Source organism: Heteronotia binoei, chromosome 15, assembly GCF_032191835.1.
Source record: "Heteronotia binoei isolate CCM8104 ecotype False Entrance Well chromosome 15, APGP_CSIRO_Hbin_v1, whole genome shotgun sequence".
Classification (NCBI taxonomy): domain Eukaryota; kingdom Metazoa; phylum Chordata; class Lepidosauria; order Squamata; family Gekkonidae; genus Heteronotia; species Heteronotia binoei.
In genome coordinates this window covers 9,005,648-9,022,079 of record NC_083237.1, presented here as the reverse complement: position 1 = coordinate 9,022,079, position 16,432 = coordinate 9,005,648, and the positions used below count along the sequence as shown (strand labels likewise).

Sequence of the window (16,432 nt, the reverse complement as noted above, 5' to 3'; positions counted from 1 at the left end):
GCTCGGGGGATGGCCCCTTCTTCCGGCATGAGGATGCCTCACCCCTCACCAAATACCAGTTCTGGGCGGTGATGAGTCGGGCCCTGGCCGCGATAGGCTTGACGGGTGTCAAATTCGGAACCCATTCATTCCGCATTGGAGCTGCCTCCATGGCTGCTTCAATGGGTTACATGCCAGCTTCTATATAGCGCATTGGGCACTGGCGGTCGGCGGCCTTTAAGACGTACGTTCATAAAGGGTGGAGGGCCAAGCACGGTTGGTATTGTTGTTTAAGTTCACCGGCCTGACCCCTTTTTTGTCTTACAGGTGCTGTGGCTCGTGGTGAGAGGCGGCGTATTCTCATCTGCGGGCACAGCATGGTGTTCTGGGCCGCCCATCAGGCTCGGCGGTCGTCAGTTGGCACCCAGCTGGGCCTCAGTGCATGGGCGGTCGTGGAATGGCTTGGTCGGCGAGGCCTGCGGTGGCCTGGTATTATGCCCTTACTGTTCAGGGAAAGGGCTGCTCCGCCTCCACACATATTGGTTGTTCACTTAGGTGGGAACGACCTGGGGATGCTGCGAGGGAAGGCTCTCTCGCAGCAGGCGCTGGCTGATCTCCGTGAAATAAAATGGAGGTGGCCTGGGGTGATCCTGGTGTGGTCAGCAATTCTGCCACGAAGGGTGTGGAGGTATGCCCTTTCTCCTGGTGGGATCGAGCGCGCTAGGCGCAAGGCTAATAGGGCACTACAAAAAGCCATGGAAGATGGCTTGGGAATTTTCCTCCCCCATCCGGCCATAGGGGTCGATGATGCTGACCTGTATCGGTTGGATGGGGTTCATCTGTCAGAGTTGGGCAACCAGGCCTTTTTGGATGAGATTCGGCAGGGTTTGCGGTCGGCTCTGGGCCACCCGTTGGGGCGCTAATGCCTAAGCAGAGGCTTGGCATTGGCGGTGGCTGGGGATGTGTTGGCCACAGTGTTTTCAGGGGAGCACCTATGGCCTAGCACCTGTGGTGCGTATGGTCTGTATGAACCGCAGATGGGCTACACGGCTCAGTGCGGGGAATGCAGATCACGGTGAGCCTCACCTGGGGCGGATCTTTCCTTGGGGGATCGATGCTAGCCCAGGGGCGGATCTTTCCTTGGGGGATCGATGCTAACCCAGGTGGAGAAAGGCTGAGGCCTGGCCGCTCAGTTACAACCCGAATACGGCGGGTTTGTGCTGGGGGCAGGGTTGCTCGCCCTTTGGACAAGGCGGGGTCCGTGGATGACCCCAGCGGCTTGTCTGGTTAGGTTTCATCCCTGCCGAGTTCACAGGTTAATTGAATTTAATAAAGCGGCCCGGTTTAAACCCAATACTTTGTGTCTGTCTCTTATTTCGACTGGGGGGGGGCAAATCATTTCACTTATATGTAACAATGGATTCCTCACCACTTGTATTGTGCATCAAGTACTTTAGTGCTTTAGTGCTACAGCAACCGTTGTTTTAATCCACTGCCATTCATTTGACCTTCTTAAAGCCTCTTTCATAGCTTTATAATCTGCTTGCTTTTGATGATTTATGAGGGTTAGAGAGTTCAGCAAGCTGATACCACTCGTATCTGATATCTGGTCTGATGTTAATTGGATGTCTGATTCATCTGATCTTAATCAGGTCTTGGATGATTTTTTTTTAAAAGGTAAAGGTAGTCCCTTGTAAAAGCACCAAGTTATTACCGACCCATGGGGTGATATCACATCACAATGTTTTCCTGGCAGACTTTTTATAGAGTGGATGGCCATTGCCTTCCCCAGTCATCTACACTTTACCCCAGCAAGCTGGGTACTCATTTCACTAACCTCGGAAGGATGGAAGGCTGAGTCAACCTTGAGCTGGCTTCCTGAACCCTACTTTTGGCAAGATTGACCTCAAGGTCATGAGCAGACTTGAACTGCAGTACTGCAGTTTACCACTCTGCACTACAAAGCTCCCTAGGATGGAAATTACATATCTTATAAACTTGTAAAGCATTATTTCATTCATTTGTATCCAGCCTTTCTCCCCAAAGTGGCTTATATAATTCTGTTTTGTCCTCTCAATGACCCCGACAGCTAGTTTAGCCTGAGAGTGAATGACTATCTGAAGATCACCCAGCATGTTTCTATAGCAGAGCAGGGATTCATACCTAGGTTTCTGAGATCTTACTTTAATCCTGCTGTTGTAAACTCCAACTGGATGCTTCACTTACATTTGTCTATTTCCTGGAATGTTCCTTCTCCACCACGGTGGCAGAAGCTTGTATGTCTACTTCTTATTATGTTGTTCTCCTATTCATGGTGACAATCACTGATAGGAGGAATGTGTGCCGTTCAGATTAAGAGCAGTGGATATACATACACTTCTGCTGTATCTCTTGTATTCTATTTACTTTGCATACAGGACACAGCTCCATGCTTCCTACTTCTGGGAGAGTGGCAGAGCTGAGAAGAAAACCAAGTGGGGCAGGCACAGCAGGGGAAGAGGAGTCAGAAGGAAGGCCCATCAGCATTGACTCTTTGGATTATAGGATTTCTTGAGAGAAAGAGAAAGAGAGAAAGAGAGAAAGAGAGAAAGAGAGAGAGAGAGAAAGAAAGAAAGAAAGAAAGAAAGAAAGAAAGAAAGAAAGAAAGAAAGAAAGAAAGAAAGAAAGAAAGAAAGAAAGAAAGAAAGAAAGAAAGAAAGAAAGAAAGAAAGAAAGAAAGAAAGAAAGAAAGAAAGAAAGAAAGAAAGAAAGAAAGAAAGAAAGAAAGAAAGAAAGTTAGTTTTGCTTGGGATTAGAAACAGGGGAACAAGGCTCCTCTCAGGTAAATGCCTCCTTGAGAAGGGGCAGCTCACTGAAGGATGAGAGAAGGCTGAGGTCATTCAGTCAGTTTTGGGGGCATGGCAGGCAGGAAGGCTGATACTCCTGGATGAAGAGAAGGGTAGGGTAACTTTGCACACTTGACCTAGGAAGGCAGGCTACATTCTGGCTTAAACCTACAGGAAGGGTATAGTGATACCCACAAAAATTGCAACGAAATACCCAGAATATAAGACTTGCAAAAAAAAAAAAAATCTGAGCTAAAACCAGCAACCAGGCTATTCAGTAATTCCTATATTTAATACACTGGTAAATAACCAATGAAGCAATAAGGAGAAATTTAAACAGTATTCTACTGGCGGTCTCAGCTCCAATTTTCTGGGACATGCTGTCTCTCTCACACACTGCCTCCAGACCTCAGTTAAGAGTGAGAGAGAGAAAGAGACAGAGAAAGACTTTTGTGTTGGTTTCTGTTGTTTTCTTCAAAACAGATATGCCCCTTCAGGCATTATATTCCTTAAGACATTTCCTCATAATCTGTTGTTTAAACCAAGTCAATTCCAACATGCAGAGCAAACAGAATTGCTTAAGATGCAATGACTTTGTAATTCATGTTTCTTCATTTATTATTCAGCACTTTTGTGGCCCATGGATAAACCTTGGTGGTCTGCTTCGGTTCTCTCCTCCCCCATCTCAAGTGTAAACTAGAGGCTCATAGAGGCAATAAATCATGCAAACTGGAGGAGTCTGTGTGAAAAGGATCCCAGGGTCTTAGTGGACCATACAGAGATCATGAGTAAGCAGTATGATATGGTAGCAAAAAAGCCAAACGCAAATTTTGGGCTGTATCAACAGAAGTCCAGATCATGTGAAGTGATGCCATCACTTTAGTCTGCTCTGGGTAGACCTCACCTAGAGTAATGTGTTCAGTTTGGGACACCACAATGAAAAGGGATATAGACAAGCTGGAAAATATCCAGAGGAGGGCAACAAATATGGAATGCCTGAACATTCAAATTTGATAGCCCTTAAAACTAACATAGATGGAGAGGATAAGAATTTCCTTGTATTTTGCTTTCCCCACACTTGGTGGGGATCAATATAAGGGCCACCATAGACTCTACAAGTCATATGTTGGTCTAGTCAGAACAAGGCTAACACAAAATATACTATTAAATTCAGAAATGCTTCATGAACTACATTATCCTGGAATTCAGAACAAATGGGATGTATATATCGGTAATAACTAACTGAAATCCAGTATGACTCAGACTCACAATAGGCCTATGAATCCGTCAGAAAAAATGCACGGAATAAGATATCTATAGTCTTTTAACACTTTTGCCTTTTTAGCTGTTCTCTCTTGTTCAGCTCAGGCTTCAACACAATAATATAGCACTTGGGAAAAAAAATACAGGCCAGTAACCCTGCACTGGAGGACAGTATAGAGAAGATCTCCACGGCTACCATGGGTTTCCCTTTGGTGCTCAGGTAGGTTGGAACAAAAGACAACCAAACACTGCAAAAGACCAACATGCTGAAGGTAATAAATTTGGCTTCATTAAAAGTGTCTGGCAGCTTTCTGGCTAGGAAAGCCACAGTCAAACTGATGAGCGACAGAAGCCCCATGTACCCAAGGACAATATAAAACATGAAGACTGACCCTTCATTGCATTCTGCCACTATCTCAGTAGTCAGTGACTGTGTGTCAAAATGTGGGAAAGGGGGAGAGGTTCCCAACCACACAACACAAATGCCTGATTGCATGAGGGAACAAGTAAGAATAATGGAGATGGACAGTCTTCTCCCCACCCACTTCCTCATTCTGAATCCTGGTTTGGTTACCATGAAAGCTACAATCACAGTGATCGTTTTGGCCAACACACAAGAAACAGCCACAGAGAAGATAATGCCAAAAGCAGATTGTCGGAAGAAGCAGGTCACCTTCTTAGGGAATCCAAGAAATAACAAAGGACTGAGGAAGCAAATCAGCAGGGAAACCAGGAGAGTGTATGTGATATCCCGATTATTGGCTTTCACTATTGGGGTATTTTTGTGCTTCATAAATGTACCTAGAATCATGGCCGTTACCAGGGAAAATGAAATTGCAACTGAAGCTAAACTGATCCCTAAAGGTTCATCAAAGGACAAGAAGGTTAAAACTTTAGGAATGCACCCATCTTGGTCCTTGCTTGGGTATTGTTCTTCTGAACATCTGATACAGTCAACCATATCTGGGGAGAGAAAGAGAGTCAGAAAGTTTATTAGTACCAGTCACTTGGTCACTAAAACTTAATTGTTATTATAATATAAGATGCTGTAAAAATCTGTTAGCTCTTTCTTAATGCTTAATTTGGACACAGGAATAATGGCACTTGTGATCTCCTCATTGCTGACTGTTATAGCATATTATCATCATACTCAATTCATGGCAATAATTTACTGTACTCAAAGCATTTTTAAATACTTGGTTCATGATTATTTACATCAAATCATAACCCCTTAACCTGCCTTGGTGCGATGGGGTGTGTATAAATCCCATTAATAATAAATACACATTTGCCTGGATGTTCATTTATTTGTAATCACAAGCCAATGCAGGAAAAGCACCAGCGATATTTTCATTCTGTAAATTAAAACCCCATATGCCCTCGGCTAGCCCAGTCTTGTTGGCTATCAGAGACTAAACAAGGTCGGGACAGGCTAATACCCAGTTGAAAGGCAACCAAGGAAATGCTGTACATTGTTTCTACGGAGACCAAGGAATGGCAAACTATCTCTAAATGACCCTTCCCTTGAAAACTCTGTGGGGTCACCGTTAACTTCAAACTTGTCAAAAATGTCAAAAATTCTGCACATATTAATTTATTCAAACCATTCCAAGTTGGGCCTTTTAAGTAGTTTTCAAATTTACCATGATGCTAGCAAGCTTGTATTCCAGGAGTCTCACCTTTGTGTCAGACACTGGAAAGCTTTACTGTTATGATATGATGCTGCATTTAAATTGAAATGTAGAGCTTGACCTAACCAACTCCATCTTTTAACATTTCCTACTAACCTTAAACAGAGACCTTGCATTTCAAAGTAGAAATGAAGATGTTACTAACCCTACTGTAAATTCCTGTCCTTGATGTTAACAAAGGCAACAACCCTTTGAAGATAATAGGCCTCAAGGAAGCCAGCAGGGTTATTCTGTGAGAATGGGAACCACAGGGAGATAAGAGAAAGCGATGGTGTTAAATGTATCACTCTAGTGTGGGAATGTAGATTTGTTTAGAAAACCTTTGATGTACTTTTAGTTAAAACATCTATGCTCCATTCCAAGAGCATCAGTTCCAATGCTTCTTTGTTCAGAACCTTTGGATTATCAAATAAAGCCTTAACATTGTACCCAATGGAAGTCTGCTTACTTTGAAGTTCCACCGTCTGACAATGACATTGGTAGTTCAAAATCCTTGCAAGGGGCACACACTCCTCAGCTAAACCATCCCTCTACACCTATCCTCTACTGCCACATCAGTACTCACTCTGAAGTGCATCTGCTATGAACAGATGATAACAGAAGTAGGAAGGAGTCACAACTTCCAACTGAGGTCCCAATGGCCATGGAGGCCAAACCTGATCATTGCAGCTCCCCTTGATTTTCCATCATTCAGAACAGGGCTCAGAAAAATAGCATTATATTCTGATGTCTCAGGAGACTCAATAGCTTGAGTCACCCTGCCTACTTCCAAATTTGGGGGCTGTCTATCACTACAAGCATGCAGGGGTAATGCAATGAATCTCTTCCACAAAAATAGCTACAGTTGAATGCCTGCACAAACAACACCAAAAAGCAATGTACTTCAAGAAATTTCCTTCCCCTTATTTTGGATTCTGCACTGAAATCCCTCTGACTTTCAGGGAGGATGATAGAGGCTTCTGGTTTATGTGCATACTGTGATAAATTAGTTGTTGATAAACCATCTTCAGAATTACTGGGAATAGAATGTAGTACCAGTGCAAATCTGAACACTCACTGTTGGGTTTAAGCCCCACTGAATAAACCTGTGTAGAGTTTTCACTAGGCCTCACCTACCTATCCCTTCTGTAATCTTCCCTTCTGGACAAGGAACACAATCGTAGCAGCAAAACTTCTTCCCTTCCTTCTTTTTCTTCTGATAACCAGGTTGGCAGTAGTCATTGCACATAGAAACAGGCACAACCTATGCAAAAGCATGAAAGAAGATCACAATAGAAGCAGTTAAGATACCTAGTTTTCTTAGTCATCAGCAACAAAATAACTTGGTTCTGTCTAAGTTTTCTCTGCAGTCTTGCCTAAAATGGAGGAAACCACAGCCCATAACAGAATGAATGGTTATGCTTTGCACTGATGGTAAATACATCCTCAATCAACCTTAATTGCTGGTAAATCACTTGGGGCAAGAACCTATTTGGACTGGATGGAGATAACCTTTGGCTCAAGAGAGGAAGCTGTAAATGTAAAGCAAGAACAAATTAGATTTGTTAATTCACTTCATTGCTTTCCCAGTTTTCTCCCCAAAGTGGCTTACATCACTCTTCTCATTTTCATGTTATCCTCACAAGAACTCTGTGAGCTAGGTTAGGCTTTGAGCATGTGACCTACTCAAAGTCACCCACTGAGTTTCCAAGGCAGAGTGGGGATTTGAATCTGAGCTATCCTGATCCTAGTCTGACATTTTGACCATTTCCCCACACTGGCTGTCTTGCAGATGTTGAGCTTCTGGAAGAAACTCAACCCCAATTATGTGGAAGGTGCTCTGAGTAGGGTTGAGTCTCTCAATGTGCAAGATATTCCCCTTTTCTTTAAAAAATCTAATACGGTACAGCAGATCTATTACTCTCTATAAGTTCTCCCTTGCTTTCATCACAACTTAAAAAGGGTGGTCTTGCAGGCCCTGCAGAACTGGTCAAGGTTCCGCAGGGCCCGCACCTCCTCTGGGAGCTGATTCCATAGGCATGGGGCCGCGATGGAAAAGGCCCGCGCACGAGTGTTCTGGATTTTAGCCTCTTTTGGCCCAGGGATGGTCAGTTTGTTTTTCCCTGATGACCTCAGTGCTCTCTGGGGCTCATATGGGGAAAGACGGTCCCTCAGGTAGGCCGGTCCTCGGCCATATAGGGCTTTAAAGGTAATGACCAGCACTTTGTAGCGAACCCGGTACATAACCGGCAGCCAGTGCAGTCCGCGTAGCCCCGGCTGTATATGCTCCCACTTCGGGAGTCCTAGCAACAGCCTAGCCGCCGCGTTCTGCACTAGCTGCAGCCTCCGGATTCGACACAAAGGCAGTCCCATGTAGAGGGCATTACAGTAGTCCAATCTTGAGGTGACCGTCGCATGAATCACTGTTGCTAGGTCCCGACGCTCTAGGAAAGGGTCCAACTGCCTTGCCCGCCTCAGATGGAAGAACACTGACTTGGCAGTGGCTGCTATCTGGGCCTCCATTGATAATGAAGGCTCCAGTAAAACACCCAAGCTCCAGTAAAACCCTGGTGCGCTGCTTTCAATGGCGCACCGTCGAAGACCGGGAGAGGTATTTCCTTCCCCAGAGCGCCGCGGCCCATGCAAAGGACCTCTGTCTTCATTGGGTTCAACTTCAGCCCACTCAGTCTAAGCCACGTTGCAACAGCCTGCAATGCCTGATCCAGGTTCCCTGGGGTGGAGTCAGGTCGGCTGTCCATTAGCAGATAGAGCTGGTGTCATCTGCATATTGATGGCAATCTAGCCCAAACCTCCGGGCAATCTGGGTAAGGGGGCGCATATAGATGTTAAATAACATTGGGGAGAGAACTGCTCCCTGGGGCACCCCACAATCTAGTGTGTGCCTCTGGGACCGTTCGCTCCCAATTGCCACCCTTTGTCCCCGACCCTTGAGGAAGAAGGAAAGCCATTGTAAGGCCAACCCCCTAACCCCTATGTCGGCGAGGCGGTGGGTCAGTAGCTGATGGTCCACTGTATCAAATGCCACCGACAGGTCTAACAGCATCAGCACCGCGACGCCGCCTCGATCCAGTTGCCGCTGGAGGTCATCTACCAAGGCGACCAGCACTGTCTCTGTCCCATGGCCTGGCCGGAAACCAGACTGGCACGGGTCTAGGACGGAAGCGTCATCCAGAAACCTCTGCAGCTGCAATGCCACTGCCCTCTCAATAATTTTACCTAAGAATGGTAAATTAGACACCGGTACCTAAGAACGGTAAATCTACCTAAGAAAGGTAAATTAGACACTCCTTCGGTTGTTACCTCACCCTTATGATAAGTTGGTTATAAGCATCTCTAAAAAAGATTTGCTCATCCATATGCATTTGCTGAAGTGAGCTGTAACACGTGAAATCTTATTTTGGAATGAGATTCATTGGTTATTCTTAAAAGTATCGCTTGTTGTCTGCTTGATTTTGCTACAATAGAATACCATGCCTACCTTTTGAATATTATTGGGACCTAGAAAGATTAGAGATTTTGGATATTCTACTGTTACATAACTATTTACTTCTATGTGCAGGGCTTCTTTTGTAACAGGAACTCTTTTGCATATTAGGTCACACACCCCAATCCTCCTGGAGCTTAAAGTAGACCCTGTACTCCCTGTAAGTTCTTAGAGGATTGACCACATCAGGGGTGTGTGGAGTTCCTGCTACATAGAAAGTCCTAAATGAAACATGACACGGTTTTGGGGGGGTTTTTTAATCAAACCACATCACCCATGGCAATAAGTAGATGCTGCAAAGGAAACTACTAACCCCAAACCACCCATATGGAGATTGCAGTCCATAATTGTAAGCTGGAAACCACACCTGGTTAAAATTGGGCTGCCACACAATACTGTCCTCATGAATGATAAATTGTTGTCCCTCGGGAGCATTGGTGTTCACCCTTCCGACTTTCACTCTGGCAAAGGACTTGTTTGGAAATGTGACCAGGTTCATTATATCAAATCCAACTTCCATTTCCCTAACATTAAAACACACTCTTTCTCCAGCTGAGTTGTTAAAAGAAACCTGCTGAAGAAATGGGTGAAGCTAGTTGAAAGAGAAAAGAAAAAATGGGATAGTAACTTTAAGGAGCTGTAATCATTTAAGTAGATCCTGATGGTCTCCTTAATAAACATGAGAAATGAAGGATGGAACACAGAGCCTTTCTTAGGCATTCCTTTAGTCAGCTGATCAAGACACACCACTAAAACCTGGACTGAAACTTATCCAGATTCTAGGATCTTGGAACTGATATAAATCATGGAATGTACTTCTGAACATTATGCCAATAATTTAAAATATTGGATTCTTCAAGCAGAGATGAAGGGGGAGGGGAGATGTGAACTTTTGCTTGAGTTAATCTAAACCCAGAGGAAAATAAAACTACTTTATAAGGGTGGAAGAATGTAACTAATGCTTTCTCCATGGTTGTGGATTCAAGATAGATAGATAGACAGACAGACAGTCACACACACATAGTAAATCCAAACTGTAGTATATTTATGGTGTATAGTTCAGGGAAATAGTCTCCCCCCCCCAAAAAAAAAAGTGTGTGTGTTGTTTTAGTCTCATGGGATAAAGTTCTGCTTCTCATATCTGTATGTTAGTGAGAACTATATGCTGCACGAACTCCCATCCCTGTATCTTTTTGCTAACTTGTTTCTGATCTGCAAACAAAAGGAAACATTACACAAAAAGTCTATGTCAGTGAATTATGTGGGGAACACTACATATTGAAGTTGAAAAGATGCATGTATAGAAAGAAAGAAAGAAAGAAAGAAAGAAAGAAAGAAAGAAAGAAAGAAAGAAAGAAAGAAAGAAAGTCATTTGTTGTAGAAATATTACCTGCCAAGGTTGAAGATCCTGAACTTGAAATTCTTTGCTACCCTTTAATGTTCTGTTAAAAGACTTAAATGTATACATATTATTCAAAGCATGTGCCACAGCATACACAGCGTTATAAATGCTATAGCTATGACCAGTCATGTGTATTTCAAAAACAGTCCCAGGAAGATTATCTAGGCTCTGCTCCCCTCCACACACATCATTGTCTTCCAATGGATCCTTGGAAACCGGAAAGGTACAGTCAAATGCTTGCTCCCAGAAGACCTTGAGAAAACCATCTCCCTGTTTCAAGTCAGGTTTTGTATTATGAAGAAATTTCTGGAATCCTGGGAGTTTGTTTGACTGCATTGTGAAGAAAAGAGCACCATGGAAAAATTGGAAATCCCAGCCCCTTTGACCACCTACTAATGCAAAATCAACTTGGGCAGTCATAATCCACACCTTCCTCAGTGATTTGTTAGTTTTATATGCAGCATCTCCGAGGAGAATCAAGAAGTGCAATGCTATAAAAGTCATAGATTCTCCATAGAGAATAAATGCACTGGCATTGCTGTCTGAGAAAGGAAGACGTATCTTTGCAGTGAACTCATTAGTGTCATCCAATGAGTCAAAGTGGCCGTAGCTTGGGATTCTTTCTGTGAAGGCCAAACATATTCCTTTAAGGAGAAGCAGTGGTTCCAGCTTCTGTAGAAAATGATCTCCATTGTTGTCATCTACAGCAAAGAGCCCAACCCATGTCCATCGAAAATGGAGAAGCAACTGGAGTATTCCTGTATGCTGCTGGTCTTCATTTGGGAATATGTGATAAAAAGAAGATATTTCCGTTGTACTTCCCAGCTTTGAGCTGAATGAGCCGTATGTGAGCTAGAAGGATATGCATAAAATTATTTTGGAAACTATTTATAAGAGTGCCTCTATAGATATGCCTTTTTATGAGGTGAATACTAGTAAATGGAAGTTATATTTACAGCGAGAAAAAGTTTTTTGATGACTGAATTTCAAGTTGTGCAAAAATAATGCAATTTTTGCAAAAAAATAACAGGAAAATAATCAACCAAAAACATACAATGCATTTTTTTTTTGCACAGGTGTGATAGACAACAGGCATATGCATGCAGAGAGACAATGAATGTGAGTGACAGCTAATGGAACTGCAGCAGCTAATGAAAACTTACTCTGATTGGGTAACTGCTTCTAACTGTAAAAAGAGAGTGGCAGTTAGACAGTTGGAGAAAACAGTTACAGAACTGAAGGTGTTAAAGATTGATTGGAAAAGAGAGTTGTGGTCTTGGAAATGCTCTCTATTGTGTGTCAAGAGACACAAAGCAGAGTCTGATTCAGAGCCTGTATGGGGTGGTTTTGAATACTGGAGATTCTGGTGAGATGTTGTTCCCAGAAGTGAAGAACTGTCTCTCTGTATTTGTCAAAGAATCACATCTTGAGAAGGAAAATAGTTTCCCATATTAAGCTTACTATCGAAAGAGGGGAAAGACTAGAAGTCTGGAAGATCTGGCTTTGGCCAAGGGTTTTAGGTGGCAGTGGAAGGCCCTCAAAAGGTGCCAAAGCTCAGGTTATTTATCTTAAAGGGAAGATAGTAATGATCTGGCCAGAGAAAGAGTTCTAGTGGAGTGACCTTAGTCTTAAAACCAATGGGACAAAGCAGGGTACACTTAAGATTGTGTGATTTTACTGTGGAAAAGTTAACCAGAAATATAGAATGTTTATCAACAGATAAACCTTCAATGTCAATGATACCTTCAGGAAAAGCTAAACCCATTTAAGGGAAACACTGTATCATACAATATAGTTACCTCAGAATTAGTTCTGTGTTCAATTTTAACTGTCTGCCTACATATTCTAAATCCCCCAAACCTATGTATATATCTACAAAAAAATCCCTGTCAAAACCTAAGTATATATCAGTTCCCTTCCCTGCCAGTTTGTTTAAATAAACCAACATTTGTTTAAATCCTTCCCTATGCCTGCTGTGCCATTTTCTGAAAGGTAAATTTTGACAACAGAAGCTATGACAGGATGATTGATTTTAGGGTAGTGTAATACTCCCTCTAAGCTGTGGAGTCTTGTGAGCCAAAATTCTGCCTTGTGAGCTACTGTCATTAGAGTTGTGAGTGAGCAACTTGGCTACTGCATAAATTAGTTTCCTCTGCAGCCATCCTTCCTGAGTTAAGACACAAACGCATGAGCCGGAGGGAAAAAAATTGTGAGCTACCTCATAGTAACTCAGCTTAGAGGGAGCATTGGTGGAGTGCTGATTAAATTGGTCGCACTTGTCAAAACAGGTAATAGGACTGTACTATAATGAAAAGGGGTGGCAAAGAGTTGGACTCGACTGTGCGACTGAACAACAACAACAAGCAATGTAATGGTTTAGAAAGTTGCATAGGGACTACCGCCTTATACTAATGCCTTTCACTGTGAGTATGCTCTGACTTAGTCCATAAATTGTCATGTCTGAATGCTTATGCTTTGTTTCAGCTCTGTTTTAGATCTTTGCTTGTTATCCAATTTCTGTAGTCCAAACCACAGAGCACACCTGCTGATTGTGTTTGACTTGCACTATGCAATCCAACGTGAGTCTCACTGAGAAAATGGAGTATAATTTTCTCTCTCTGTGCCTCCTCAAAAAGGGAAAGGCACATTCCTGGCAGTTTTATTGCCATTCATCTGTCAGAGGTTAATATCTTAAATTTTTAATCCATATTTGATTTTTAATAACTCTGAATTTTGTAAATAGATTTTCCATGCGTACTGCCCTAAGCCCTATTTTATAGGGCAGAGTGGTTTAAAATCAACTTTAAAATAAATAACTATAATATAACATATTACCCATGCTTCATATTTTTCTACCCTTGAGTTAATCCTAATTCCACTTTTGGTCTTCTGTGCATCAGAATATACTTTCATTCAGTTGCTGGAAGAGGCAGTTCAGGGTTTGTTTGTTTTTTATTTTTTGGTCATTCTCAGTTTTAAGTAAACTACAACTGTTTAGAGATGAGTGCAATCCTACCTGTGGAATCCTGTAAAGACCTAAGATATCTGATATGCGAAAGGAGACGTCTGCGCCGAGTCCACCGATGACGGCTATTGTATTTTTCTGGATGTCACATTTATAGTTGGGAAAAAATCTGTGAAAATGAAAGAGCAGGTCCAGAGTGGTGCGATAGGTCATCTTAAACTCATTGTAGCTGTCATAAATGTGAAAACCGAGGGTGACGTTGGGCAAGATTTTTGGATTCTCATTGATCTCTTTGATGGCAAACACCAAAGCCAGGAGGTGTTGGTAGAACTTGGTCACAATCCTGTCAACACAGTGAAATATTTTGAGATATTTCTTGTTGTGCTTTACCACAATACTAATCCCTCAACTTTCAGAAATAATAATAATAATAATAACAACAGTTCTTTGTATGGAAGTTGACCATTCAGATACACTGCAAGCAGAGCAGAAGATTCAGTAGGATATTGTAAAGAAATGCTGGGCTGAACAAAACCAGCACATACTCTCTGGATGAGTCTGACACATCTGTAAACATGAATTAGGGTCTGTAATCTGACAAAGCTCATACAATGCAGAAGCTGGAAAATATCTTACATTGGCACCTCAGCCAGATAGTGCGACGGATGTTTCTTGAAGAAAGTTTCATGAAGGCTGTAAATGATCTGTGAAGTAATCCCACCAATCACAAGGTCCCCTCCCTGGTACCTGTCATGTGGTATCAAAATGGGGTCAGATTCAGGACACTGCATTCTCTGGCATGCCATGGGAGGCAACAGAAGCAGCAGTACCAACACCAGCCTCACTATTCTGACTCTCCTGTGCCTATCTACAACACAAATTACCTTGGGTGCTAGTTCCATGCACTGTTGTATTTCTTAAAGGGAAATGCATTGGCCTTTTACCTAACATCAACACAGTGGCAGACATGTGCCTTGAATGCTAGCTGAGTTTTCTGGTAACTTTGACCTACAGTCTGGCTTATTGTCTCAACTTGACAAAGACCAAAGAGATGGGGCCCTGCCTATATTTTGACCCTACATCCAACTTGCAATGCCACAGCTGCAGTTTTATAACCACTTTTATTGATGTTTTTGTACTTTGTGGAAGACACTATACCTGATCCAAATTACAGTAATTTGGAAAATTATGGGGGGGGGGGAGATAATAATGTGAGGAGAGTTCATGTTGTGAGAGACATCTTTGGTAGCAAGATTTTCTTTCCCTTTCAAACTATAGTCTCGTCTGGTCCTTGGCACAATAGTAAGTAGGAGGTGTTCATCAACATTCCACATTATCACAGCTGTTCAGCAATAAAGATAATGTTTTAAAAAGACAAATATGTTATAGTCACCTTTCTACCTTATCATCTATCTATCTATCTATCTATCTATCTATCTATCTATCTATCTATCTATCTATCTATCTATCTATCTATCTATCATCTATCATCTATCTATCTATCCATCCATCCATCCATCCATCCATCCATCCTCTATCTATTTAAAATTGATAGTAAAATTTGATTAACCACTTGGCAGCTGGGAGTGTAACTTTGTTGCGTGACTAGTGTTAAATAACCTCCCATCTCCAAGCTTTTGGACCCACCACCAGTAGAAGATATTGGATTTATATCCCGCCCTCCACTCCGAAGAGTCTCAGAGCGGCTCACAATCTCCTTTCCCTTCCTCCCCCACAACAAACACCCTGTGAGGTGGGTGGGGCTGGAGAGGGCTCTCCCAGCAGCTGCCCTTTCAAGGACAACCTCTGCCAGAGCTATGGCTGACCCAAGGCCATTCCAGCAGCTGCAAGTGGAGGAGTGGGGAATGAAACCCGGTTCTCCCAGATAAGAGTCCACACACTTAACCACTACACCAAACTGGCTCTTCCTACACCAAACTGGTCATGCAGAAACAATACTCACCATCATTTTTTTTGTTATTATTATTGCAGACACGTGATTGGTCTGTTAAATACATCTCAGAAGTCAAATCCTTTAAAAACAAAAACTATATGTCTTCATGAAAGAACCTGATATAAATCCTATACTGTGGTAGGGGTGTGCATTCGGTTCGGCCGAACCGTATATACAGCCGAATCAACACTGATTCAGCTGTATACGGAATTGGCCGTAGCCGATTCCCATTGCCGCCTATTATGCGGCAGCCGAATAAGCTCGCCGTATACTTCCGAATAGCTATTCGAAAGTATACGGCTGTCAATGGAAAAGGCGGGAAAGTAGCTTCTGCAGCCTCAGTGGAGCTGCTTGCCTACTTTCCCGCCTTTAGTGGCCTCTTCCCGCCTCTCCCATAGCCTCCCTGGGATCGGGGGGGGGGAGGGGGAAGAGGAGCCCCAGCAGCCAATCCAAAGCATGCATTTGAAAAATGCATTGCAAATGCATGCTTTGCAGGGCTGTTGTGTAGCTGATGGCCCAGCCATCAGCTACATTGTTGTTATTTTGATCTTTTGCTTACTTGGGTATCCAAGTAAGCACTGTTGTCTGGCCAATCAGAGAGCAGTGCTATTTTTTGAAATTGCTCTCTGTAGGGCCAGAGAACCTTTTTAAGGAGTCTTCCTGGCTGGACTCCTCCATTGCTGTGTTGGTGTATGTGGGTTTGTGTGAGAGAGATTGTGCTGCTGCTGGCTGGCCCTTGGCTTCAGCTGCTGCCTGCTGCTCTCTCACTCAGCCTTACCAGACTTCCCTGGAGTAGAGAAGACAAGGTAAGACAGTTTTGGGGTTCTTTTTTTAGTTTTTGTTGGTAAAAGAACTAGAGTCCCTTTACT

General features: G+C 43.0%; 1 protein-coding gene across 1 annotated transcript; it reads right to left on the bottom strand.

Annotated features, from left to right (window-relative positions):
- Positions 1 to 4,128: 4,128 nt before the first annotated feature.
- On the bottom strand, positions 4,129 to 14,400 carry LOC132584660 (vomeronasal type-2 receptor 26-like). Its single transcript, XM_060256560.1, has 4 exons — positions 14,246 to 14,400; positions 13,661 to 13,952; positions 6,899 to 7,001; positions 4,129 to 5,033 (listed from the first exon to the last, which is right to left on the bottom strand). The coding sequence occupies exons 1-4, from the start codon at positions 14,398 to 14,400 to the stop codon at positions 4,129 to 4,131; spliced, it is 1,455 nt and encodes a 484-aa protein (XP_060112543.1).
- Positions 14,401 to 16,432: the final 2,032 nt, after the last annotated feature.

Bases quoted from the DNA above. Each gene is read 5' to 3' on its own strand.
- LOC132584660 (XM_060256560.1), bottom strand. From the start codon at position 14,400: ATGCAGTGTCCTGAATCTGACCCCATTTTGATACCACATGACAGGTAC. The intron at 13,953-14,245 runs GTAAGATATTTT...CTGTGTTGACAG, and splicing joins TATCTGGCTGAGGTGCCAAT to GATTGTGACCAAGTTCTACC. The intron at 7,002-13,660 runs GTAGGATTGCAC...GCTTTTGCATAG, and splicing joins GTCTTTACAGGATTCCACAG to GTTGTGCCTGTTTCTATGTG.